General features: G+C 38.3%; 4 protein-coding genes across 4 annotated transcripts; 2 read left to right on the top strand and 2 right to left on the bottom strand.

The window, feature by feature from the left end:
* Window positions 1-1,247: 1,247 nt before the first annotated feature.
* Window positions 1,248-2,938, bottom strand: LOC148912870 (uncharacterized). The gene is made up of 2 exons (XM_089026329.1): window positions 2,510-2,938; window positions 1,248-1,462 (listed from the first exon to the last, which is right to left on the bottom strand). Exons 1-2 carry the CDS (start codon window positions 2,934-2,936, stop codon window positions 1,248-1,250), a joined length of 642 nt encoding a protein of 213 aa, XP_088882455.1. The 5' UTR covers window positions 2,937-2,938.
* A 261-nt stretch (window positions 2,939-3,199) lies between these two features.
* LOC148912869 (uncharacterized) lies at window positions 3,200-5,353 on the top strand. Its single transcript, XM_089026328.1, has 5 exons — window positions 3,200-3,797; window positions 4,159-4,232; window positions 4,336-4,427; window positions 4,778-4,887; window positions 4,973-5,353. Exons 1-5 carry the CDS (start codon window positions 3,417-3,419, stop codon window positions 5,351-5,353), a joined length of 1,038 nt encoding a protein of 345 aa, XP_088882454.1. The 5' UTR covers window positions 3,200-3,416.
* Window positions 5,354-13,133: 7,780 nt separating this feature from the next.
* On the bottom strand, window positions 13,134-15,012 carry LOC116291011 (uncharacterized). Its single transcript, XM_031698134.2, has one exon. The coding sequence runs from the start codon at window positions 14,813-14,815 to the stop codon at window positions 14,018-14,020; it is 798 nt and encodes a 265-aa protein (XP_031553994.1). The 5' UTR covers window positions 14,816-15,012; the 3' UTR covers window positions 13,134-14,017.
* An 8,257-nt stretch (window positions 15,013-23,269) lies between these two features.
* LOC148912868 (uncharacterized) lies at window positions 23,270-25,183 on the top strand. Its single transcript, XM_089026663.1, has one exon. The coding sequence runs from the start codon at window positions 23,818-23,820 to the stop codon at window positions 24,979-24,981; it is 1,164 nt and encodes a 387-aa protein (XP_088882789.1). The 5' UTR covers window positions 23,270-23,817; the 3' UTR covers window positions 24,982-25,183.
* Window positions 25,184-27,019: the final 1,836 nt, after the last annotated feature.

Below are 27,019 nucleotides of genomic sequence, written 5' to 3'. Positions count from 1 at the left end.
AATTTATGCCATCATTTTTATTAAATGTTTTGGCTGTCCCGAAAACCAAATTGTGCATAGGATCACAACATGGTAGGTAACGAGTACAATCGAAGTAAGGCAACTGTAAGAGATTCAGGAGATATCTGTGTCAGGTGGAAGTTTCAATTTGCAGTTCGTTCATCAGCGCGAGTTGTTTTGCATGAGTATTTTCTGAGCCTCTCTTCTAGGCTTTTCATTTGTCTTGGTGTATAGTTCAGCTTCGAAAACGAAAATCCATGCCTACTAAAATCTCCGGGAAAAAATCTTGTGCACTTTGAGCACCCTCGGTGAGCAGTACATCCTAAGAAACCGCAAACTTTTCTTAGTGCAGGAATGTCACAAGCAATACAAAGGAGGGCAGCTCGAAAACATCTTGCTGTTCTACTCCCATGAGGCCGAACTGGATGCCTTCGTGCCACAATAAGTTCAATTCGGCTACAAGTGGTTGTAAGTACGTATGATATTCAATTGGGCTCGTGTGGACCAGGTATTACCCCCAACTATTATTACGTTTTTCCTCTTTGTACCTTTCTTTTCTCGGAAGATTTAGGAGGACCATATATATGACTCCAACGCTATAGACACTGTGCTTAAAAGGCTGAAACCAGTCAACATTCAGCATAAAGCATAATTATTAGGCTGGGCAAGGAAAGGAGTGCCGTTAAATATTGCCAATCTTTCCACACTTGGCCATCGTAAATATCAACTAAAATATCGTCCGGTACATTCCGATTTCTCCAATCTCACATTTTGTACAAAGTCTGGTCGCTTAATAAGTGAGTTAGAGTGTCTCTGATGCTTTATAACAATAAAACTTTATGTGGGTACAATTTTGTCTGTCCATTTTTTCAACGAATTTCCTTAAGCAATTCCGCCTCCACAAGGTGTGCGGCGAAACCAATTGACGGGGTGATTCGGAAAAGCAATGTGAGAACATGGTTTTAGCAATGACACGCCCGAATCTTGTTGTTATGCAGTCTTGAAAACGGTATAGGGTGTCGCATTTCGGACAAACAACATACTTTGAATGCTTATCTTTAAAAGAAAGATAATTTTTCAAGAGTTTGAAGGAGCTCGGGAAAACCAATACTGCGGTTGGGAAAATGATTGGCGAAAGCTCACACAAAACCTCAAAAATCGCTTTAAAAAAGGCGAGGAGAATATCAATGCCTCGGTCTGGTACAGAAACGTATGCAGACCAAAAGCACACAAACAAGGCAATCCAGTTAATAAGGGTTCACTCGGGAACTTGCTTCGACGGCAACGCTTATTTCTGCACTAGATTGTTCAAAATCTCTTTCTACGTCTTCGATATCAATATCCCAAGTTTCAACCAATCTCCTTCTTTCATTTCCTCTTATCTCTTCATGGTCAGATTCACTGTCCAACTTGTCATCCCAAAACACTTGATCTTCTTCCTCAAAGTTATTTATTCCGTCTCCTTTAAACATAAGCAAATACGATGTATTTTATTCATTCGGCATTGCATAACTGCAACATAGTATAAGATAAAGTCTGAAACCATTATAATACTAGGAAAAAAAATGTCAGTAAAAAAAACCTCATGGGCTAAGGGACCGGTCATTATTTAAGTTGGGGGGGGGGGGGGGAGAGAAAAAATTGGGGGGGGGGGGGGCCTGAAATTTTTGCTAGTGAAAGTCTTGAAATTTAAAAATGACTTTTAGGGAAAATTTTTAAATTTTTTACTACAATCCATGGGGGGTTTTCGATAAACTTGGATGCCTTCAAATGGGGGGGCCTTGAAATTTTTTTGCGTCACTGACAATTTCTCCTCCACCCCCCCCCCCCCCCCCCTACCTCCAACTTAAATAATGACCGGTCCCTAAATGTATAATTTTGACCCAAATTTTGCTCTGAAAATAAATGATTTCCATTGAAAATAAAATATAAATTTCTAAGTCAGCAAAACAACAATTTATAATTCGTGAAAGAAAAATGATAAATCGAAAATAAAAAACCCAAGAGACATATTAAATAAATTACTTATAATTGTATTTCTCTAACTTGACAAACATGTTTTGCCGGATACCATGCTATCTCAGGATGACCACAGTCATGAATTGATTTGGAGACAAAAATGTACAGCAATATCCATTTGAACATAGTAAATTCTTTTTGGCGTTTTAAATGAGTTATCTCTAGCTATGATTTTATAAACTCTTTGAATGAACCTTTCTGAATGAACACTGAGGTTTTAATGGCAACCATAAGCCGATTACTTAATAATGCACCCTTCTTAAAAGTAACGGTGAAAACGAGGCTAAGATAGAAATAGAAAAGAATCATTTGTACCTCTAACTTAATCTCGCTTCAATAACACTAATGCTTGGTAGTAAATCCAATAGGGGAGCTAGATCATGTGCAAATCAGCCGCTTGTTAAAGATTCAGTCTTTTATCTATGCAGTTTGACTTTAACATTTAAAGATTATATAATCTAATCATCAAATAAACGTATAACATCAATACCTTTTTGTGAAGTAGCTGGTAAGAATTCGTCACTTGATGGTTGGTTTGTATTTGGCACATCAGAGGAGTCTTGATCAGTTTGGTCCAAAACGTTTATCTCGCTGTAGTCATTAGAAGAAGTGTCGTTCTGGCCGTCAATCTCGTGAGTGAAAATACTATCATTTGAGTCTTCGTCGTCATTCCGCTGTAATTGCCATTGATTTGTTAAAGGATCATAAAATTCTTCTTTGTGACGGCAAAATACTCTGTAATGTAAATCTTCGTTACAATGAAAGCAATGATAACGCTTTGACATCGCAGAAGACATTTTGTTTTCCAGAACTATATAATTAAAAAGACGGTGTGTATCATTGGGATAATTACTCAAAATCCAAGCATTTTGAATGGCTAACAGCCATATTCCAGCGTAATAAAGTTCCACGTCCATCAACCACATGCACTGGACAAAAGCACGCCGGATCTTTATTACCGCGCCCTTTTCCTTAGAGCTGTCACTGTTGGCGGCAGATAATGGTACGATGGTTTTAGAGCTAGAAGCTAATCAAGTTTATTGCAATGATATTTCGTGAATCTAGGCTTTAGAAAAAATTTCATAACTTTATAAAATGGAGCAAATAGCTTTAAGATAATAAATATATTACTTAACATGAATCCTGGATACAACTTCAGCATTTTTATAAGACAGTTATTCCTTTTTTCATTATTAGACTTCATTATATGAACGTATATGTCATCACAAGTCACGTGATACGCCGTGATAGATAGGGGGTAGATTTGTTCGGTGGATGTGCTTATTCGTTCATTCGCCTTTTGGTCACAAACAGGTAACAAACTCTGTCGGTCATCTAGTTTCCCGCACATTCTATATCTTTGCTTATAAATTGCGTTCATTCGTCGCGATCAAAAAATGGGAAGAACATCTACACCTTTACCAGGACGCCCAATGCCAATCCATTCTGTTACTGCAACTACCAGTACAAGCAGTACCAGTAGACATACTGAAAATGGCGCCAATTCTCAAAGGCTTAACATACTTATTCCCTCTGTCCCTGGTGGTAACGAGGATGTGCTAAGAGAACACAGAAATCGCCTATTGCAAGCAACAAGCGAGAATGAGAACGTTGACCCCGACAGCGAAAAAGAAGAAATTTCTTCAAATTTCGAAACGATTGTGAAACAGTTTAAAGAACTGCAAGCACAAAACCGCCAAATACTAGCCGCCTTAAAAGAAAGCCAGCAGAACAAGGACAACAGCAAGACCAAGATTACTGTCTCAAAGGCTGTTGCAGTAAGTAAAGTGGCAATATTTAAAAAAGCAAGCTATTTTTATTGATAATTTTACTGGGAATTCTTGGCGCGAAGAGTAGTTGGTATAATTATGCAGCGGTATAATTTATGCAATGCTAAAATTGGCGGGAAACCCGCCATGGTAGTGGTTAATGCTACCAAACTTTACTATTGATTTCCAATAACAAGACACTGAATGATAATGATAATTTCCTTTTTTGTAAAGGAATTGATTTGATTTCGATTTTTTTCCCAATATTATACAATCACAGCCATACAAATAATGAAAACATTATTACTATGTCTAAGAATAACTTAAGGTACATCTTATGATTTTAATGAATTATATTATGTTATTACAGTCTGAAGTACGCTTGGTAGCAAAGAAATTACGGGACAGGGAAGAAAACCCTCTTATATGGGATTTTACTAAAGCGTAAGTATGAAAATTTAATAAAAATGATCTTGTCTGAATCATCCATAGTTTCTTTCCATATTAAGTTTCCACTTACCACTCAAATATGGCATTTCCTAATTAGTTTCAGAGATGACGTCAACGAACATATTAATAACGCAATAAGGGATAGAGTTCTGAATGTTCATAAGGATGTCTCTGCCGTCGAGTTAGAAGGTATTTATGTATTTTATATTACGAAGTGCGAAAGGCCTTATGCACCTATCAAAGTTAACCCGGGGGGGAGGGGTGAGGACAAAGGGTGGTGGTGGTCGGGGGGGGGGGGGGGGAGGGGGTAACGAAATCCTTTTAGAAATATTCAAATGCCGAAGGGAGGGGAAGCAGTTTGAAATAAAATAACATGGAAAAAAAAAAAGAAAAAAGAAAAAAGAAAAGAAAAAAAACGAAACAAAACAAAACAAAGCAAAAACAAATGGATGCTAAAGGAGTAATTGTCGGCCAAATGCCAAAATTTCTAACAAATTTTGTCTCAAGTTTTAATATATGGGTACTTGATATAATTTCAGCTGCCCTTAAAAGTCACTTTCTGACGAGAAGAAAGAGAAACAAAAGAGAGCGTTCAGGGGCCCTTGGAAGGCATCAAAAGATGCAGCGGAAAACACAAAGAAAACAAAATGTGAGTAAACTGAATTTGCAACGATTATGACTTTGTTTAATAAGAAACTTTGACTGACGGTGGTTTTTTTTCTTTTTTCTTTTAGCTCCTAAAATCCAGATCCAAGGCAGCGGACTTGTCAACCTCGCTATCACCAGGGGACAAAGAGAAAGTCAAGGCAATTATGAAACTGGAGTATATGTCATCAGAGGAGTCGATGTCAGAGGCGGATGACCAGGCTGATGACGATACAGCGGACAGTGGCTCTAATAACGAAGGGGGCCCTACTAAGCAGAGTAAAGTTTTAATAAAACACCCTCTGCCATGGAGAAGCCCCCTAGCTAATCAGTTCATGGAAAGCATGGACCGAAAGGCAAGAAGGAGGCTGTCAGAGCGCAGTCTCACCATGCTTTTGAAGCGGAAAATCGGGGAGCCGTCAAGACGCCCAAGGCCATCTGGAGGTCCCGAATGGGCATTGAGAGCCTAAAGGTTTTTATCAAATCAAGGGCACTGGGACACCGAACGTGGTTGGGGTTTCTACGAGTTTTATGAATTAAATCTTGTGTCACTGTTCCTCCGTTCCTTTGGCCTGATTTCTAGGGTTTTCGTTCTTCTTTCGATTACTTGAACGTTATACTCGTTTACTTGAAGAAATCCAAAGGTCAAACGGTATAGCAGCGGCTATTTAAGCCTATTGACCTTTGGATTTCTTCAAGTAAACAAGTATAATGTTCAAATAATCGAAAGAAGAACGAAAACCCTAGAAATCAGGCCAAAGGAACGGAGGAACAGTGACACAAGATTTAATTCATAAAACTCGTAGAAACCCAACCACGTTCGGTGTCCTTAATTAAGTTTTTGCAGTTATAAATGAAGTGTACTACTACAGAATATCTAAAAAGAATCGTACATAAGCCACAGATCGATTGACAACTAAATATATTATGATCTCCTTTCACAAATTCTGTCACAAGATGAAACAAACACCTGTAATTAATTTACAGAACTAGCATTTTCAATTAGTTGTAGTTAACAAATTGTTCATAGTTAATCAGTCGTCAAGAAAAGGAAATTCACAATAAAAATGTTTCAGTATGATTTATGTCTTTTTTCCTGCTTCTTAGTATAGGTTAGCTATGTTTAAAGTATGAGGTGGTTGTCACGACATATATCGTTTCTATTTTTTTTGGCCTGCCATAAGTGACAATAGCTGAAGACTGATAATATAGTTAAATTTAGCAAATATGATGAGCATAATTCAACTGAGCAAATATGGCTAAGACGCGCTGGTACATCTGAGGCATTAAGGGGGCATTAATCACATATACGGTCAGAGCATATCGCATGGTATATGTAAGGCATAAATCACATATACGGCCTGGAAAAATACAGGGTATATGTAAGGCATTAATCACATATACGGCCTGGAAAAATACAGGGTATATGTAAGGCATTAATCACATATACGACCTGGGCAAAGACAGGGTATACGTAAGGCATTAATCACATATACGGCCTGGGCAAACACAGGTTATATGTAAGGCATAAATCACATATACGGCCTGGGAAAACACAGGGTATATGTAAGGCATAAATCACATATACGGCCTGGGCAAACACAGGTTATATGTAAGGCATAAATCACATATACGGCCTGGGCAAAGACAGGGTATATGTAAGGCATAAATCACATATACGGCCTGGGAAAATACAGGGTATATGTAAGGCATTAATCACATATACGGCCTGGGCAAAGACAGGGTAAATGTAAGACATTAATCACATATACGGCCTGGGAAAATACAGGGTATATGTAAGGCATGAATCACATATACGGCCTGGGGAAACACAGGGTATACGTAAGACATAAAACACATATACGGGCTGGGCAAATACGTGCACATATCAAATGAGCATTCACATTTACTACCGGGTAAATGTATGGATGATATGATATCTGCTATATATTTGCCGTTTGGAATTTTACTGGGCCATACGGACTTTGCCATCTGTGCCCATGGGATAAATGTGTAGGTACATATCATATACAGTCATTGGGCAAATATTGTTTACTATTAGTCAAATATGATATTTGCCCATATATTTGTCTATATGTTTGCCTACATGACAAATCCATTTTTTCGTCGAGTGGGGGGGGGGGGGGGGGGGGGGGGCAAACAAGCGGTTGACTGGGGGGCAACTAGCGGATGCTAAGTCAAAACATATCAAAATAAGTCCTCAAACTATTGTATTTGACTATTTTCACGACATCAAACCAGAAAACAAGAGATCAAAACAACCTCCAGGATTCTACAAGCCATCAAAAAAAGAGCTATTACCGGAAGTGACGTCTATTGATAGCAACCTATCAGTATAGAGTATAGAGCGTTTTCACGTGACGTCACAGCGGCCATTATAGGGTACCAAAACAATACATTTTCTATCCTCCGGGAATTGAACTCTATTTTTATGCAAATACTGAGCAGAAGGTTTTTTATTGTTTATGGCTGCCTTCTCACGTGAGTGAAAACGCTCTTTTAGATACTGATCCCCCGCAGCCGAACTGACAAAATCGTAAAACGATGTAAAAAAATAATAATTAGGAAAAAATAAGATAATAAAAGAATAAAAATTTTTTTTTTAAATTTAAAAAATAGGACTGTAAAACACTGATATGCTTCCGTGAGCGAATTGATATGAATATTCAATCAAACAAATAAATCAATAAGCTGCTGAATTGCACTAATAGTTAATAATAAGAGCATGACATCAAAGTTATTCAACCAAGTGTGTCCTACTTAGGGCTTTAAATAATTCATTAGCGTTACTTATATTGGACTACAAAAAAAAAAAAAAAAAAAAAAAAAAAAAAAAAAAAAAAAAAAAAAAAAAATCAAAAAAAAAAAAAAAAAAAAAAAAAAAAAAAAAAAAAAAAAAAAAAAAAAAAAACCTCCACTAAAAATTGATTTAAGATAATAATAATCGACTATATTAAAAGAGGGTGACATGGAGTTTCCCAATTTAGTGAGTAGGGACAATCATTCTAAGTGGTCTTTCGCGCCCCACTGGCAAAGATCTCATCATTTGCGAATATTTTTATTACGAAGGCAGCACCTTCTCTTAAGTTATCTTAAGACCATGAAACAAATTGTAAATTTAAAACTGAATTTAAAAACTTCAAATTCAAGCTGCCAAAAATAAATTGATACAGTAATTTGACGATAATTGAGTTTTTTAGGCTAATAAGTATAAATAATAATACGCTGCTCGCATTAGTTCAGCTAGATTTCATCAGGTATTTTTAAGTTAGGAAGAAGCACTTCAAATCCAGTAAAGTTTGAAAGAAATAAGCTCAAAACTCACAAAGATATACAATTGTGAACCCGTGAATTTTGTAAGACAAGCTATACTGTAGGCTGTAGATGATCAAAGGCGAGGTCTCAGTTTGAGGCCTCACATTGATATATTATGAGCTAAGACTATACTTCTTAAAAATATCCAGAAATTGTTTTGCGCTTTAAAAAATTAGTTTCAAATTAAAAAGAAAAGTATCTTGAAAGAAAAGATTGTAGATTTTATGAAAAAAAAAAAAGAAAAAAAAAACAGAAGTGACGTACTTTATATGTCAACGATGCGCAGTAGGTACGGCTAACTCACAGATCAAACCCTGAAACAAGCTCTTGGCTTATGTAAGTCAGGGCATGGCTAGCTCACAGATAGAACCCTGAAACAAGCTCTGGGCTGATCTAAGTCAGGGCATGGTTAACTCACAGATTGAACCCTGAAACAAGCTCTGGGCTTATGTAAGTCAGGGCATGACTAACTCACAGATCAAACCCTGAAACAACTTCTGGGCTGATCTAAGTAGGGGCATGGTTAGCTCACAGATTGAACCCTGAAACAACCTCTAGGGTGATGTAAGTCAAGGCACGGCTTATCCACAAATCTTATGGAACGATCTTATTCATAAAATCAATTCAATTTTATATTTTAAAGGATAAAATATCTAGCAAACTATTCAACTTCAAAAGAATGAAATAAGAAGCAAACTTACTGGAAATATCTTCACAAGCTTCTAATGTTTAGAACTCGAAGACCAAAGCTCAATAACGCACCCTTACAAAGGAATGGATTTTTAAACACTCGAACTTTTTGTTATTCAAATAATTTAAAAGCCGAACGAATTATGATTTTTTAAATGTACCGTGTTATTGTATTTGTTAAAAGACCATAAAAAATGGGTTTTTAATTTGTTTCTGCGCATGCGTAGTTTGAAGATCATAAAGGGTGGACACAGATGACTTAGGATATTTTATTTGAATGCATGAGTGTGTTTTTTATTTCACGCACGCAAAGTTAGCACACAAAGCCTAGTAAAATAAATAAACACAGGTAAATAGACTCCTTGCATGTGACTTCATCAAAGCATCTCAATTTGGACAGCAAAACTAAAAAATTCAATCTTCTGAGAATTGCTTACTTTCAATCACGTGACTTTTTTGGAGCTGTGACTGGAAGGCAAACAAGCGGTGTTGACTGAGGGGCAACTAGCGGGTATTTAGTCAAAACATGTCAAAATAAGTCCTCAAACTATTGTATTTGACTATTGCTACGACATGAAACCAGAAACCAAGAGTACGAAACAACCTCCAAGATTCTACAAGGCATTAAAACGCAGCTATTACCGGAAGTGACGTCTATTGATAACAGCTTTAGTGATGTACTCCTCCTAATTGAGTAACATTCCAACGAGCTGCGTGGGGTTTATACACGTAATTACAAGTTAATTGCAAAAAGAAAAAGAAAAAATTTTGACGTCTCAAAATTGCTACAAATTGGGGCCAGTACTAAGGGTTCTGAATGCCCTGAAGTCAAGATCAGACTGCAATTTCTAATCGATTTCCCCCCCCATAAGTTTGTTGCTAAGTAAACTATATAATACATTGCAAACCATACATTCGTGAAATAGGACTAACTGATAGAGTGCAAACAATTAATCCGTGAAACACTAATCACTAAATAGACAGTACAAAATAGTGCTAAATAAACAATAGAAAACAATGGAATTTGCATGAAATTGTGCTATTTAGTATTACTAAAGTTTCACGGTTATATTGCTTGCACTCTACAAAATAGCACCAATGAAACAACTTCATATAATCTTAAAAATAGCGGCTGCGTTATGCCAGCAATTAATAATAATAGATTTTAAAATAGTTTTTTCTAATAGATTAACTTTTAGAGTTTTTTAGTGTAGAGTGACCACAGTAAATCCGTGAAACACTATTTACTAAATAGTACAAAATAGTGCTAGTTAAACAATAAAAACCCATGGAATTTGCATGAAGTTGTGCTATTTAGTATTACTAAAGTTTCACAGATTTACTGTGGTCGCTCTATTGATAGTTTCATAGTAGTTTTAGTATTTAGAATTCATTTATCTATTTTTATTGTGTATTTTTGAATGGTAATTAATCAATTGAATAAAGGGTTATTATTATTATGAAAACAGAAGAAATAGATGTTTTTAGTGCTATTTAGTTTTTGTGCAATTTCACGGATATATGTTTTGCACTCTACTCCAGTTTTGAATTCTCTGTTGTTTTTGGTTAGACCCAATTTTTTACGGAATTATTTTGAAGATTTATGTATTCAGTGATGTAGGTCCTTGAAATTTCAAAGTGTTAATATTGCATTGTTTTGTTTTTTAAAATTTATATCAGGGAAAAATATTCCCAATATCACTTATATGTGAACAGTGTAATAGTATGGTTGCAGTATTTTTGTATGTGGTCTTCTCTTCTTCTCTTTTCAGAAATATAAACATTTGAAATATCAATGTGCAAATGAGATGACGTAAATTCAAGAACGCGTTACATTTTGAAGTATGATTTACGACAAGTGTTCTGAGGTGACATAACCTAAAAGCGTACGAAACCATATATTTCAGTTATAAGGATGATTTGTAAATGAAAAACAGCAGTACTTTCCACAACAACATTTTTGTATAATGAATTAGTCTTGAATTTACGCCATCTTATCATCTTGCATTTTGACGATATTCAAGTGTTGAAATACACTTTCAGGAATGAATTGACGCTGAAGTGTCCTTTCATTATTCCTTAAAATAGTGTTAGATTTGCTGCTTTTTAGACCTGATTGTATTGTTCAAATTGTGCAATATCGTCTTTACTGTTGGTATTTGTGAATATTTGGATACTGAAATGAGGGTAAGCCTGAGTAAATGACTCTGTAATCAAGCGGTATTTGACTAAATCGACTAAAGGGTCTATTAGTTTTCTAAAATTAGTATTATCTCAAGCGTTAAGTGAGCTATAAAAATAGTTTTTCTTACGGATCTCGCGAAGACTACGTTTCAATTTTAGTCGTTGTTACGTCTTATATTTTCGAATTGAAAAACTGAGGATTGTTTAGATTTGTAATATTTGCTAGAAAGCGTACGTTGAAACTAGTGAGGGACAGAAAATATAGCAAACACGCAATGAAAGCCTATCATGCATAGATAATTCAATTATTGGTGTTTTGCTTTTCACTCTTAATTTTCACATGCAATAAATAACAAATAGCCAACCAGTACAATAGTAGAGTGCAAACAATTAATCCGTGAAACACTAATTACTAAATAGTACAAAATAGCGCTAGTTAAACAATAGAAAACAATGGAATTTGCGTGAAATTGTGCTATTTAGTATTACTAAAGTTTCACGGTTAGAGCGAAGGCATTTAACCCGTGAAATAAAAAATACTAGTCAACGTGTAATAGTCAAAAAGACACAAAAGAAAACAATGGAATTGGGGTCTACTAATGTGTGTTAGTCTAATTTCACGGGTTTAATGACTTCACTCTATATTGTTTGAACACTATGTTCATCCCAATAAAATTTGGCGCCAGTAATTAGCTATTCAATTAATTTGTATTTAATAGAGTGCATAGAGCACATGCAGTAAAACCATGAAATAAAAAGTTATTACTGACAATTATCATATGACCCGTACGGCCCTGCTCGCGCGCTCTAATAAAACCATTGGAAAAAGTCACGTGATGGGGGCCGGACGGGTTGACGTAAGCGGGCCGGAAAAACCCGTCCGGCCCTGCTCGAATCCGCGCGCTTTCTTTTTCTTATTTATTTTTATTTTCGTGAGGGTCATATGATAAAATGCTTATTGACTGAGTTAGGTCGGGCCGTACGGGAAAATATTTGGCTCTCGGTCATTTGTACGGACCTCGCTGCGCTCGGTCCGTACGACATGACCTCGAGCCAAATATTTTCCCGTACGGCCCGACCTAACTCAGTCAATAAGTACATAGTAGCACGTATTTAGTGACTAAATAGTCGCTATCGCTCAACCAGAACATTCGCTACGCAAAAGATCGACAAATACACAAGAGACCATTTGTGTCTTTTGAGTAAAGATGTTCTGGTTGAGTAATATGAACTATCAGTCACGAAAAGACGTGATTTTGAGGAGGAGCGAGGAGAGAGAGCGGGAGAGCGGGGGAGAGAGGGAGCGAGGGAGAGAGGGAGAGAGGGAGAGCGGGAAGAGAGGGAAAGAGGGAAGAGGGAAGAGGGAAAGAGGGAAGAGGGAGAGAGGAGAGAGGGAGAGGGAGGGGGAGAGAGGGAGGAGAGGAGGGGAGAGAGGGAGAGAGGGAGAGAGGGAGGAGGGAGAGAGGGAGAGAGCGGAGCGAGAGAGGGGGGAGAGAGGGAGAGAGGGAGAGAGGGAGAGAGAGAGGGAGAGGGAGAGGGAGAGGGAGAGAGGGAGAGAGAGGAGGGGCGAGAGGGAGAGAGGGAGAGAGGGAGAGAGGAGAGAGGGAGAGAGGGAGAGAGGGGAGAGAGGAGGAGGAGGGAGAGAGAGGAGAGAGGGGGGGCGGGAGAGAGGCGGGAGAGGAGAGAGGGAGTCGGGAGGGAGAGGGAGAGAGGAGATAGGGAGTAAGGATTGCGCGCGGGATCGGGACGATGGGCGTTCGGGCTGCGTGAGAGCGATCTTACTCTCGGTTCTTCTTCGTCGCTTTTCTTGTGCTCTCTGTATCTCTTCTTGCGATCTCTAGTTTATCTTATCTTTTCCTTCTCTCTTTCTCTCTTTCGCTCTTTCTCTCTTTCTCTCTTTCTCTCTCTTTCTTTCTTTCTTTCTCTCTTTGGTTCTTTCTTCTGGCTTCCTTCTAAGCCCCCCCCCCCTCCAAAAAAAGCATCAATTTTTAAAAGTTTTTATTCATTGAATACAATGCAGCGGTGCAAATCAACAAGACCTTTAGAATATAGCTTTAATTTCTAGACAGGAAATGTAGGTTTTTAAAAACCTAACATGTTAAAAAACGCGTTTGCATGAGACTGGCTATTGGGCTTGAAATTTCTCCTAGTTCAGTATTTATTAAAGATGAAATAAAATAAATAACTCTATTCAAGTGTCAATGTATTTAGTTTAGGCAACTAATTGGGGACACTGAAATTAAGAAATAATCAAAGATACATAAAAAGAAACATATTGTCATCCTAATTTGCAAATCTCGCAGTTCTACCAGTTATATAATTAAATGATAGCTTTGAGATCTGGGGAAGACATTTACCCATTCTTAGGCTTATATGCTTATGCTTAGTGACACTATAGTGTACCAGACCTAACTTACAAAAGCGTATGTTCATGACTCTAGCTAATCAGTTCATTATTTTGTCCTTGTCCTTCAGTGTTTATCGTCGTTTCAATCTGTGAATCTTGCAGTTCTACCGGTCTAAATAGCTCAGTGGCGGATCCAGGGGGGGGGGGGGGGGGGTCGAAGGGGTCCACGGAACCCCCCTTGAAGGTTTGATCTTTTAGGTAATAGAAATATGTTTTATATAAATTTTGCTTAAAAGTATCCACAAAGATATTGTTGAACACGAAATGATAGATATTTGCTGTTATAATGTTTAATTTACCTTTAAGTTCCATTACTAGATGGTAAATTAGGTGATTAGAGCCAATTGTTTTGTCAAACATCAACTAAACAAAAGAGAATTATACACAGTTTAAGAAATGGAACCCCCCTTTGAAAAATCCTGGATCCGTCACTGTAGCGGCTGTGAGGTCCCCTTGTTTATCTGCGTCGTTCTAATATGTGATTCTTATAGCTCGCCGTTATTTTTAAGATTGTCGCTCAAGCATGGCTCCCTTTGTCATTACCAATTTCTCCAACTGTGGTCTTTCCACTTGCTGAAACTTCATATGAAGGAGGAGGATAAGTTGTCTGTTGGTTCGCCTCTTGGTCAGTTGTTCCATTACCGCTCTGTTGTGGTGGTGGATGGTTAACTCCTCTTTGTGATAATGGAACTGAAGGAAACTCACGGTAGTTGATCACTCCACCAAAGTGCCTTCTTCTGAGAATTACTACGATGACGACAACTATGATAATAGTCGCAATCAAACCAAGTGAACCAAGTACTATAGGGGTGATTAAAGCAGAATCCAAGCAATTGGATCCCTTTACAACACACTTGCTATTACAACATGACTCTGAGTTAGAGCAATCTGAATTGATGAAGCAGGATTGACCGAGGCAATTGTAACCACTGAAACATTTGTCGTTGCAACACGATTCTGATGCAGAACATTGTGAGTCGCTAAAGCACGATCTTCCCGGACAATTGGATCCCTTGATAACACACTTGTGGCCACAACAAAATCCTGATAACGAGCAATCGGTGTCACTGGAACAGAATTGGCCGAGACAATCAGATCCCTTGGTACATTTGCCTGTACAACACGATTCAGATGATGAGCAATGTGAGTCGATGGAACACGATCGGCCAAGACAATTGGGGGCATCAACACATGTGTTTTTACAACAAGACTGTGACCATGAGCAGCTGCCCAAGGCTCTAACGCAAAAGGAGTCAAGGGAATTGGAACCACGAATGTAGCAAAGAACAGCAAAGAACAGCAGTTTCAGCGCCATTACGAGTAGCTATTTTTCCGCTATCACAGCCAGTTACAAAATGACACTTACTCAGTAGACAGTAATATTATAATTCGCCTTTACGGAACTTGTAGTATGCTTATTTCCTTACCAACGTCATCACATGACAATGTTATTAAGTAGCTCTTAGAGTTTCATATCTAGAGCCAATGGCATAAAGGGGTTGGTTCAGATACACAACAAATCGTAAAAGATATGGGAAAAGCTGCATATGGAACATCAATCGTTCGAAATGGTAGGCTCCTACGCAGACGCTTTCATGGTCGTCACGCAACGCGGCTTCTTGAGTTCTCGGGAGTTCTCTTCAACCGCCATAAATTAATTCAAAAACAGAACAAATTTTCATTTTTGTGGCATTTTCGCGAATGATTTCAGACCAAGCTACACATCCACTCAGTTCTATTACCATCATTAATCACTAATGCATTAATATTGATCGTGACATTGTTGTCAAAAAGAAGCTTTTGTGGAGAAAGATGAATAACAGGATGCAGTAAAAATCTACCGCCACTTTCCGCATTTCAGTTTCACACCCTTTCTCAGCTCCCTTGTCTTGACCAGTGAGTGTTCACCATGTTTTTACATTGGATTTAAAAATTTGAGTAATTTTAAAGTATAGCTGAAAAGCAAATCACTCAACTCGACCAAAAAAAGTAAAAAAGATAGTAGACCTAAAATATATCACAATAAAGAATTCATGAAAGAATCTGAAAGGATTTCTTTCTTTCTTTCTAAGTTATAAGCCTCCCTCCCCTATCCCTTCACAACATACTTGCTATTACAACATGACTCTGAATTAGAGCAATCTGAATTGATGTCACATGGCTGACCGAGACAATTGGAACCACTGAAAGAATGGTCGCTATAACACACCATTTTCTCAGACAATTGGATCCATTGATACACTTGCCATTACAACATGACTTGGAGTTAGAGCAATCTAAATACTTATCAGACTCTCTACCTCATAATAAATCTTTCCCTTAGTCCTTATTGCACTAATGGCGATATTAGTTTTCTGTTGATAAACTGTTTGGCACGATATAGAAACATTTGTCTCTTAAAGTTTCCTATTTGCCATTTTGAAAAATGCAAATCGAGGAAAGTGATTGAGCCAATAAGAATACAGGGCTTAAAACATAATGATTGACGTTAGTATCTTGATGACGTATTAAGCTCCTCCCATAGTGATTCGGAAGTTCTTGCCATGTACCTCTTTTTAAAGGGAGTATATTATGAATAATTTCCAACTGAAACATCGAGAGTTTATCTTTTTTCTTTGTTCCCCTTTTTTTGGTCGAGTTTAAAGACTTTCTTTTTTGCAATACTTCGAAATTCCTCGAATGTATAAATTCAATGTATTGTCAATGTAAATATTAGGGACTTTAAGATTTGCAAAATCTGCGACGGCGACGTCAACCGGAAGTGTAAATAACTTCACTTTTGGGTTTCGCGTCTTCAAAGTCTGTCTTCCCTGTGGATGAGTTGACTTTAACGACAATGTTTGAAATGAAATCTCCGATGAACAGAACCCAAGAGAGAAATTATTTACACTTTCGGTTGGCGTCGCCGTCGTAGATTTTGCAAATCTTAAAGTCCCTATCGACTGCTCGAGCCAGACGGGCAAGGGAACAGAGAAAGGGTGTGAAATGAAGAATGCGGAAAATGGCGCCGGTAGATTTTAGCTACATCCTGTTATTCATATTCCTCCATGTCACAAGCTTTCTTGAACTGAACAGTGCCATTTCTCTACCTTAACTTTATTTCTCAAGGAAACCTCTTTTATATTTTAGTCTTTTAGTTTCCAGAGCCTTCCTTGCTATATTGCATTTTTTTTCCCGGTCCGGTATCCTAAAAAACCGCGCGTTCTGATTGGCTGAGCGGGCAGTATTTTGTAAGTATCTGCCCGCGCTCGCGGTCCGGTATCCTTTGCCGCTAAACAAAAAAACAAAACGATTACAAAAACAAATAAAAAAATAGTACGGAATAAAAATAAATACAGTGGAACCCCGCTCTAAGGACACCCGCTTAATAAGGACACCTCGTTACTAAGGACACGTTTCAAAGTCCCAACGAAAACTCCATACTTTTTCTGTTAAAATAACCCGCTTTATTAGGAAACCCGTTAATAAGTACAAAGGACACATTTCTAGGACCTGAATGACACTTGCCATACATAAACAACCCCGCATTAAGGACACTTGAAATTTGAAGACGTCTTTACTGTATTTGTTTATTGATATAATGAGCTGAATACGGATCATATTGTCAGTGATCACTGATCATTGCAGTATAGTTTGCTATTACATCATAATGAAATAGACAACGCTCGATTTTAGCAGGATTTTAAGCGATGTTCAATTAATTTGGTTCAATCCCAGTATTTTGAACTCTGTTCAGGAAAACACTCACAGATTTCTTTAAATGAAATTATACAGCACAGTACAGTATAGTACAAAAATGATGTCGTGCTTGTAAAGTAATGTACTTTTGGTTTCAGTTTACGCTGTTGTATTGAACATTGTAGCTGCAAGTGTGCAGTACAGTAAAAAGAAAACAGTCAACAAACAAATCTCACAGACGTCTTTAAATTAAATTGTACAATACAATGCAGTAAATGCAAATGAAGTTCTTATACAGTAATGCATTTTTTGTTCCAGGCTGTTATATCGACTATTGTAGTTCAAGGTTTACAGTACAGTAAAAATAAATGGTTAAAAATGTGTTTTCAGCTGTTTTTCTGACACCTCGGTTAATAGGGACACCCCGTTAATAAGGACAGTTTTGTCCGTCCCAACGGTGTCCTTATTAACGGGGTTCCACTGTAAGGTATTTATTTACCGTCCTCGGATAGGGAAAGACTGTGCCATCGGTCTTGAAAACGTATACAGTCAATTCAAAAAACGTTGTCGTCGACTAACACTCAAGCCTACGTGACTGGACCGAAAGGTATGGCGCGCCGTTTGTTTCAAAATTATTTAGTCCTTCCACATAACAAAAAACATCTTGATATACTTCTACTGCTTTGGTAGACAGTTTCGTGACCACAAATGCTTATCTTTTTTATTCTTTTCTGACGTCTTTCCTGTTCTTGACAGCTGTCATCAGATTCTTTAAAAAACAACTCACTGCCGTGATATACACTTTTGCCGTGATATACACTTTTGCCGTGATATACACTTTTGCCGTGAGATACACTTTTGCCGTGAGATACACTTTTGCCGTGATATACACTTTTGCCGTGATATACACTTTTGCCGTGATATACACTTTTGCCGTGATATACACTTTTGCCGTGAGATACACTTTTGCCGTGAGATACACTTTTGCCGTGATATACACTTTTGCCGTGATATACACTTTTGCCGTGATATACACTTTTGCCGTGATATGCACTTTTGCCGTGATATACACTTTTGCCGTGATATGCACTTTTGCCGTGAGATACACTTTTGCCGTGATATACACTTTTGCCGCGATATGCACTTTTGCCGCGATATGCACTTTTGCCGCGATATGCACTTTTGCCGCGATATGCACTTTTGCCGCGATATGCACTTTTGCCGAGATATACACTTTTGCCGTGATATACACTTTTGCCGTGATATGCACTTTTGCCGTGATATACACTTTTGCCGTGAGATACACTTTTGCCGTGATATCCACTTTTGCCGTGATATACACTTTTGCCGTGATATACACTTTTGCCGTGAGATACACTTTTGCCGTGATATACACTTTTGCCGTGATATACACTTTTGCCGCGATATACACTTTTGCCGTGATATACACTTTTGCCGTGAGATACGTTTTTGCCGCGATATACACTTTTGCCGTGATATACACTTTTGCCGTGATATACACTTTTGCCGTGATATACACTTTTGCCGTGATATGCACTTTTGCCGCGATATACACTTTTGCCGTGATATACACTTTTGCTGTGATATGCACTTTTGCCGTGAGATACACTTTTGCCGTGATATACACTTTTGCCGTGATATACACTTTTGCCGTGATATACACTTTTGCCGTGATATACACTTTTGCCGCGATATACACTTTTGCCGTGAGATACACTTTTGCCGTGAGATACACTTTTGCCGTGATATGCACTTTTGCCGTGATATACACTTTTGCCGTGATATACACTTTTGCCGTGATATACACTTTTGCCGTGAGATACACTTTTGCCGTGAGATACACTTTTGCCGTGATATACACTTTTGCCGTGATATACACTTTTGCCGTGATATGCACTTTTGCCGTGATATTCACTTTTGCCGTGATATGCACTTTTGCCGTGATATCCACTTTTGCCGCGATATGCACTTTTGCCGCGATATGCACTTTTGCCGCGATATGCACTTTTGCCGCGATATGCACTTTTGCCGCGATATGCACTTTTGCCGCGATATGCACTTTTGCCGCGATATGCACTTTTGCCGCGATATACACTTTTGCCGTGAGATACACTTTTGCCGTGATATGCACTTTTGCCGTGATATACACTTTTGCCGTGAGATACACTTTTGCCGTGATATGCACTTTTGCCGTGAGATACTCTTTTGCCGTGAGATACTCTTTTGCCGTGATATACACTTTTGCCGTGATATACACTTTTCCGTGATATACACTTTTGCCGTGATATACACTTTTGCCGTGATATACACTTTTGCCGTGAGATACGTTTTTGCCGCGATATACACTTTTGCCGTGATATACACTTTTGCCGTGATATACACTTTTGCCGTGATATACACTTTTGCCGTGATATACACTTTTGCCGCGATATACACTTTTGCCGTGATATACACTTTTGCTGTGATATGCACTTTTGCCGTGAGATACACTTTTGCCGTGATATACACTTTTGCCGTGATATACACTTTTGCCGTGATATACACTTTTGCCGTGATATGCACTTTTGCCGTGATATACACTTTTGCCGTGAGATACACTTTTGCCGTGATATGCACTTTTGCCGTGAGATACACTTTTGCCGCGATATACACTTTTGCCGTGAGATACACTTTTGCCGTGATATACACTTTTGCCGTGATATGCACTTTTGCCGTGATATGCACTTTTGCCGTGATATACACTTTTGCCGTGATATGCACTTTTGCCGTGATATACACTTTTGCCGTGATATGCACTTTTGCTGTGATTTGCACTTTTGCCGTGATATGCACTTTTGCCGTGATATACACTTTTGCCGTGATATACACTTTTAGTGTTCCTCAAGTGTGCTACAAACAATAGAGCTGACACAGTCCTTTCGAGTTTCTTGGAGGGTACTAAAAGATATGGGATACCTTCCCGTTTTCGCACAGATTACGGAGGAGAAAACGTGGAGGTTGGTAGATATATGGAATCAGTAAGGAGACCCGGGAGAGGGTCGCACATTGCCGGATCCTCAGTTTACAACCAGCGCATAGAACGACTACACAGAGATACCACTCGCTGTTGCCTGTCGACGTTTTATTCAATTTTTTTTTTTTTGGAAGACGAAGGCCTATTAGATCGTGAAAATGACACCGACTTGTTTTGTCTTCATTATGTGTATGCTCCGCGCATTAACAGGGCCCTTGAGGAATTCAGATTAGGTTGGAATCATCACGCCCTCAGCACTGAAAAGAATGAAACTCCTTACCAGCGCTGGGTTTCTGGGGTTATAGGAGGTGTCTTTTCTGGCTATACTGCAGTGGAAGACATTCTTAATCCCGAGTTAACAACCTATGGATCAGATTTTAACATTTCCCAAATAAGTGACCCTGAAAGTGACGAAAACACAGTAGTGGTAGAGGAGCCTGTAAACCCTTTCATAGAAGAACAAAAGAATGTTCTTTCGCAGCTGGTCAACCCACTTTCAAACAGTGTGGATTTCGGAGTAGACATTTATCGAAAAACTGTCGATTTTGTAGCTCAAAGTTTGAGAAACAAATAGAATGTTATTTCTCTAAGAACTTTGGCAAAATGCCGCTCACTGGGATGCAGTACCCAAACTTTATTAATGCTTCATACAAGCATACGTGCCGTAGTACTTAGATCATGAACTTCTGATTTCCACGCAGTCACCGCACAATTTACTTTCAAGTGATATCATAAATTTCGTTAGGAAGTGTGTACGTAATACCACCTGTGCCTTACTTTAAAAAATTAGCAAAGTGATAATTAGCTAGTCAGCACGGCAGGCAGAGAAAAGGAATGCAGGCACGTTCACCTATCGTGTAATAGGCCATTATTTTTTGTTCCCTTGTCTTCTTATTGTCTTCTTGGATTCCGACGGGCCACGATCTTGGTCTAATTACATTTGTAAATAATAGTATTGTGAGCTGAAGTAATGTTTTTGTAAATATTTATTAAAGTTTAAAGGCCGTGGAGGATCGCTTTATCACTTAGGCCGGGGTTGCACCAGGCTAAGGGCTGCTTACCTACTTTTGCATGAACGTATAATTTGCGATTTCATCTTTTGACAGTTCTAATTTTTAGCGACTTCGCTTAAAGTTAAAAATGAATTCCCTAATTTGACGTACATCAGTACTTAAGAGGTATCCAGAATTCTTAATCCGACTTCGGATTATGATTATGCAGGCGCCGAACGTTTCAACATTGCTAATTTCCTCAAGTATGCACTTTGACCTCACAGTAAAAAACCGTGCAATTATAAAAAACCGTGCAAGTATAAAAAAAAAAAACCGTGCAAGTGCAAAAAACCGTGCAAGTACAAAAAACCGTACAGGTATAAAAAACCGTACAGGTATAAAAAACCGTACAGGTATAAAAAACCGTACAGGTATAAAAAACCGTGCAGGTATAAAAAACCGTGCAAGTACAAAAAACCGTACAGGTATAAAAAACCGTGCAGGTATAAAAAACCGTGCAAGTACAAAAAACCGTACAGGTATAAAAAACCGTACAGGTATAAAAAACCGTGCAGGTATAAAACCCCGAGGAATTATGAAATTGAGTTGAATTATAAATAGCGTGCAAATATGGTAATAGCGTGCAGTGCTGCTGTTTACATAAGAACACAGATATGATCCATTATTGTTCACTCTTCAAAGGTCAAGTGATGCACTCTAAAGCCAAAGTGAATGACACTTTTTAAGCCTAAAATAAAATACTAAAACAATAGGTCTGTTTGCTTTACACTGTCCTAATTAGGGTGTTTTCCGCAAAAATCTCTTCATTAATTTGCCAATCAAGTATCAAAACTTGACCATATAAATGTTGGTTGGCTACTCTCCATCACTGTATGCCACGTGCATTCAATTCATGATCTACATTGCTCAAATAGGAACATTGCCACTTTTAAGACAATTTCTTCTGCATTATGAATTCGGACGCAGCAAATATTGTAGAACAGCTTAAAAAGATCGTCCAGGCGCTTCTTCGACCTCGAGTTTGCAGCAGTCTAGTCCCTCAGCTTCTAGCATCGTCGGATCGTTGAGGAACGATGATTTGCTTGCTCGAAATGCCGGACGCTTATTTGGTAGTTCTGATAATTCTGGTGTGCCGGCTTCAGGCGCAAATGCACGACCTCCTTTACCTTCGTTTCACCAGCGTTCATCTGGCCGGTATATGCCATATAATAGAAGGAAAAAAGGAGACAATTCAAAATCATACCACATGAAGTTAGTGGTCGTCGATTTCATTTATGAGGTAAAGGAATTCGGACAAACCAACGATTTTAAGGGCGATTCCTCGATTGAACCTCCATTTCGCGTACAAGAACGCGAACAAGATGGTGTAATACGCCCAAGGATATTGAATATTGTCAAGTCGAAGTACAAAGATTACGATGTAAGCTATTTTTATGTAATGAGAAGTGGACGGAGAAACAATTTAACTCTGAGTGCAAGCCAGGAAATTGACGGAAAATTAGTATATACTATAAAATCCAAATCGACCAACACCCTATATGTGATGTTGTCAAAGCCAGCGTCCGATGTGATAGAGGAGGAGGAGGAGGAGGAGGAGGAGGATGAAAGACAAGAAGAACAAGAAGAATGAATTGTAAGGATAAATGCATAATTATGATTTTCTTTCTTGATTTCTTGACTTTGACAAAACAGAGAAGTTATCTTTCTTTCGTCGTACTCGACTCAAAGCTTTTTTTCATGCTGATAATTCTTCGACAAATACTTCTGATCGTGATATTTTCAACTCCTCAACGCGCGTAAATCTAATTGGATCCCCCCTGAGGGCCAATTTGCTTCTTTAGATTTATTCATTAACAAATGTCGTCACGATCTTTCTACTCTCAACTTTAAACGTAAACTTAATTTTTCCAACCTTTCCACTGATGAATGGACGGCACTTCGTAATCTTCGCTCTCGTACTGATATCACCATCAAGCCCGCTGATAAAGGTGGTGCTGTTGTCGTTTGGCGCACCGATGTGTACAAAGAGGAAGCTTTACGCCAACTCTCGGACACCAATTTTTACCTTGAAATCAACAAAGACCTCACACCTACCTACCAGCAAACTGTCAAAGACACTATTAACTCTTTTATTTCTGACGGCAGTCTTCCAGCTACTGCCAACAATCTTATCATTAACACTCCCCGCACCTCTCATGTTTACTTTTTACCTAAAATTCACAAACCTAATAATCCTGGCCGTCCTATTGTATCAGCTTGTAGTTGTCCCACCGAACTTATTTCTAGCTTTCTTGACTCTCTTATGTCACCTATCGTTCAGACTCTACCCACCTACATTAAAGACACTAATCACGCCCTCAGGATTTTTAATGACTTTCATTTTCAAAATTCTCAATCCAAGTTTTTATTTACCATGGATGTTAAATCTTTATATACCGTCATTCCTAATGATGAAGGTCTCAATGCTCTCAAACATTTTTTTGATCTTCGCACCGTTTTAGAACCTAGCACTCCTACTTTATTGCGTTTAGCTGAACTTGTTCTCACCCTTAATTGTTTTTCCTTTGGCGACCGCTTTTTAACGGTGTAGCTATGGGCACCAAAATGGGACCTAGCTATGCTAATTTATTTGTTGGCTACATCGAGCAACAGATTTTTGATCTCTATCCAGGCATTAAACCTGAGCTTTTTGGTCGCTACATTGACGATTGTATTGGTGCTACTTCTTGTTCAAAACAAGACCTAGATTCTTTTATTCTCTATGTCAATTCTTTTCACCCAGCTCTTGAATTCACTTGGGACATTAGTGAAACTTCTGTCACATTTCTTGACATTTCTGTGAGTATTTCTGCTAATCATCTCAATACCACTATTCATTATAAGCCCACAGACTCTCATTCATATTTACTTTATTCCTCCTCACACCCTAAACACACTCTCAATTCTATTCCTTTTTCGCAATTCTTACGTTTGCGCCGTCTTTGCAGTGACGACACTGATTTTTCTCACAAATGTCAAGAAATGCGTTCCTTTTTTCTTAATCGTGGTTACCCTATTACCATCATCGACCGTGCTATGCTTAAAGCTTCTTCCATAGATCGTAACACTGCTCTCACCCCTAAATCACGCAATTCTAACCTTAACCTCATTCCATTCACTATCACTTACCATCCTATTAACAACTCTATCAAACCTGTCATTAATCGTAACTTCAATTTACTCAACTCTGATCCCACCACGTCCAACATTTTCAAAGAACGCCCTCTCTTTTCGTTCAAAAGGAACCGTAATTTACGCTCTTTCTTAGTTAAAGGTGTACTTCCTTCTAATAAAGAACCCGGTACTTTTCGCTGTTCTCGCAAACGTTGCTACACTTGCCCCTTTGTTGCTTCACATACTTCTATTAAAGGTCCCAAATCCACCTTTAATATTACAGATCATTTTGATTGTACTTCTTCTAACGTCATCTACTGCATTCAGTGTTCACGCTGTAACATGCTCTATGTTGGAGAAACTGGCCGCCGATTAGGTGATCGTTTTAGAGACCACCTTTACGTCATTCGCAAGAAAGATTTATCTAAACCAGTTGCTCGGCACTTTAACTCTGCTAATCACTCTGAGCTTAATGCTATTGTTTTTGGTCTGTGTTTAACCCACTGCAGCAACAATCATCGTAAAACAAAAGAAATGCGCTTAATTCATTCACTTGGCACCGTTAATCCCCACGGGATGAACGAACGCTTCGCTTATAATTAAGTTATTTCCCACCTATTGTTGTTTTCGATCCTTTTGTTTTCCTTTGTTAAATGGCTTGCTTTTTTCTTATTGGTTTGTTTTCTCTCTCCTCTACTATATAAACATCTCTCTTACTCTTACTTTCTATTGACTCCGACGAAGGACTAACGTCCGAAACGTCAGTTACTATTTTCACTACGGTGTATAACTTATCATTCTACGATAACTGTTTTATTAGAAACACCGACGCAGTCCACGCTAGTGTTTACTAGCCATCATCTTATATTGCAAAGAGAGATCAAGCTTGGTTTTTATTTTTACTATTATTTTCATTAATTCTTTTTTCCCCTTATTATTGTTTTTGTTGTTGTTATTTGTGTGCGGTTTTATTTTTCGTTTTTCGGCTTATTTTGGGGGTTGTTGTTGTTATTTATTATTTGGTCATCCATTCCGTCAGTCGTTGAAAATAATCGTTTGATTGGTTCTTTCGGCGGCAATCATGTAACCTACCATGTAAGCCTTTTTTTCTTTGATCCATGCTCGTGTTCCAGGCTGAAGGGGAAGCAAGTCGAGAAGCATTCCCAAACAGTAGTACTCCATTTCAAAAGCGCCAGCAAAGATCCCGCTCGAGACAACTCAGCGATCCTGGCTTTCACGTAAGTACGATATGTAACACATCTGATTTCAGAAAGGCTATGTAGTAAACTTAACCACTTATTATCGGCCTGCAGAAAAAGGATCCAAAATAAAATTTAAGCTTTTTACTCAGGCAATATTCCATTACATACTCATTGTCAGTTCTTATCTACAGTTTGGAAACGTTCATGTATCAGATAAAGACCACCCAACCGAGACCAGTGGATCTGAAAAGGCACACCCACAAGTACGTTTACGCCAACATGTGTCTCACTGACTGGGCGTGTATATCTAGATGGTATAATTATACATTTTTTTTTTGATTTTTGATTGATCGATTGATTGATTTTTATTTTATTTTTGTTGCGCTCCATACAGCTTTTCTGCGGTTACCCACAAAGTTGCAAGTTATCACATTCTCCGCATTCAAATACAGGTAAATTTGAGATTGCTGTGCATTCTGAGCTATATCAAAATTATAATGGAAAATACTTTCACGACTTGCTTCCAACGCAGGATTTGTAAACCCAAACGGGAAAAAATGTAGTTTGTCCTCTGTCCTCGCCATGCTCCAATGGTTACGTCCATTCATGACAGTTGTTAACAATGAAAGTACCAGCACCACCAGTGAAATAAACAAGGTAAATTAAGCTAAAGATAAATAGTTGAATCAACATTCTTTTTATTTTTTTAATTCATCCATCCATCGATCCATCCATCCACCCACCCACCCATCCATCCATCCATCCATCCATCCATCCATCCATCCATCCATCCATCCATCCATCCACCCACCCACCCACCCACCCACCCATCCATCCATCCATCCATTCATCCATCCATCCACCAACCCACCCACCCACCCATCCATCCATCCATCCATCCATCCATCCATCCATCCATCCATCCATCCATCCATCCATCCATCCATTATTATTATTATTATTATTGTTTTTATGGACAGTGCTACGCTATTCGTGGAACAAGAGATGCACGCGTCGCTTCTGTTCAGGAATCCTTATTAACATCGCTCGGCCTCCAAGGGAATGAAAACCTCGACCCTAACGAAGTGCTGGAGAAGGTTCTGGAAAATGCGTTAAAGCACTCTCGGGTAATTCAAAAAGTTGTCAGCTAGAACTAATGTGTATACTAAACCTTTTAGAACTTAATCAACTATTACGATTTTTTGTAGGATACTGATTGCAAAGCGTTTTGTGGAAAAACAGTAATTGTGACCTCGCTAGATAGCTCGGAGTCAGGAGAAATTATATTTGACCTTAAGGAGGACGAAACTTTAACCTGTATCCTTAAAAACAAAAAAACAAAAAACATGAATCTGGTATTTTAAAATGATCACCGTAAAAGTATTTTAAAAATTTAGTCTTAACTCGCTATAGCCAAATTCATGATTAATGTAGCCGCT

Source organism: Actinia tenebrosa, unplaced genomic scaffold, assembly GCF_029948245.1.
Source record: "Actinia tenebrosa isolate PJP-AT-01 unplaced genomic scaffold, QUT_ActTen_1.0 PGA_scaffold10__47_contigs__length_13832649, whole genome shotgun sequence".
Taxonomy (NCBI): domain Eukaryota; kingdom Metazoa; phylum Cnidaria; class Anthozoa; order Actiniaria; family Actiniidae; genus Actinia; species Actinia tenebrosa.
Note: the sequence above shows the minus strand (reverse complement) of the source record. Positions and strands in the feature narration are given on the sequence as shown.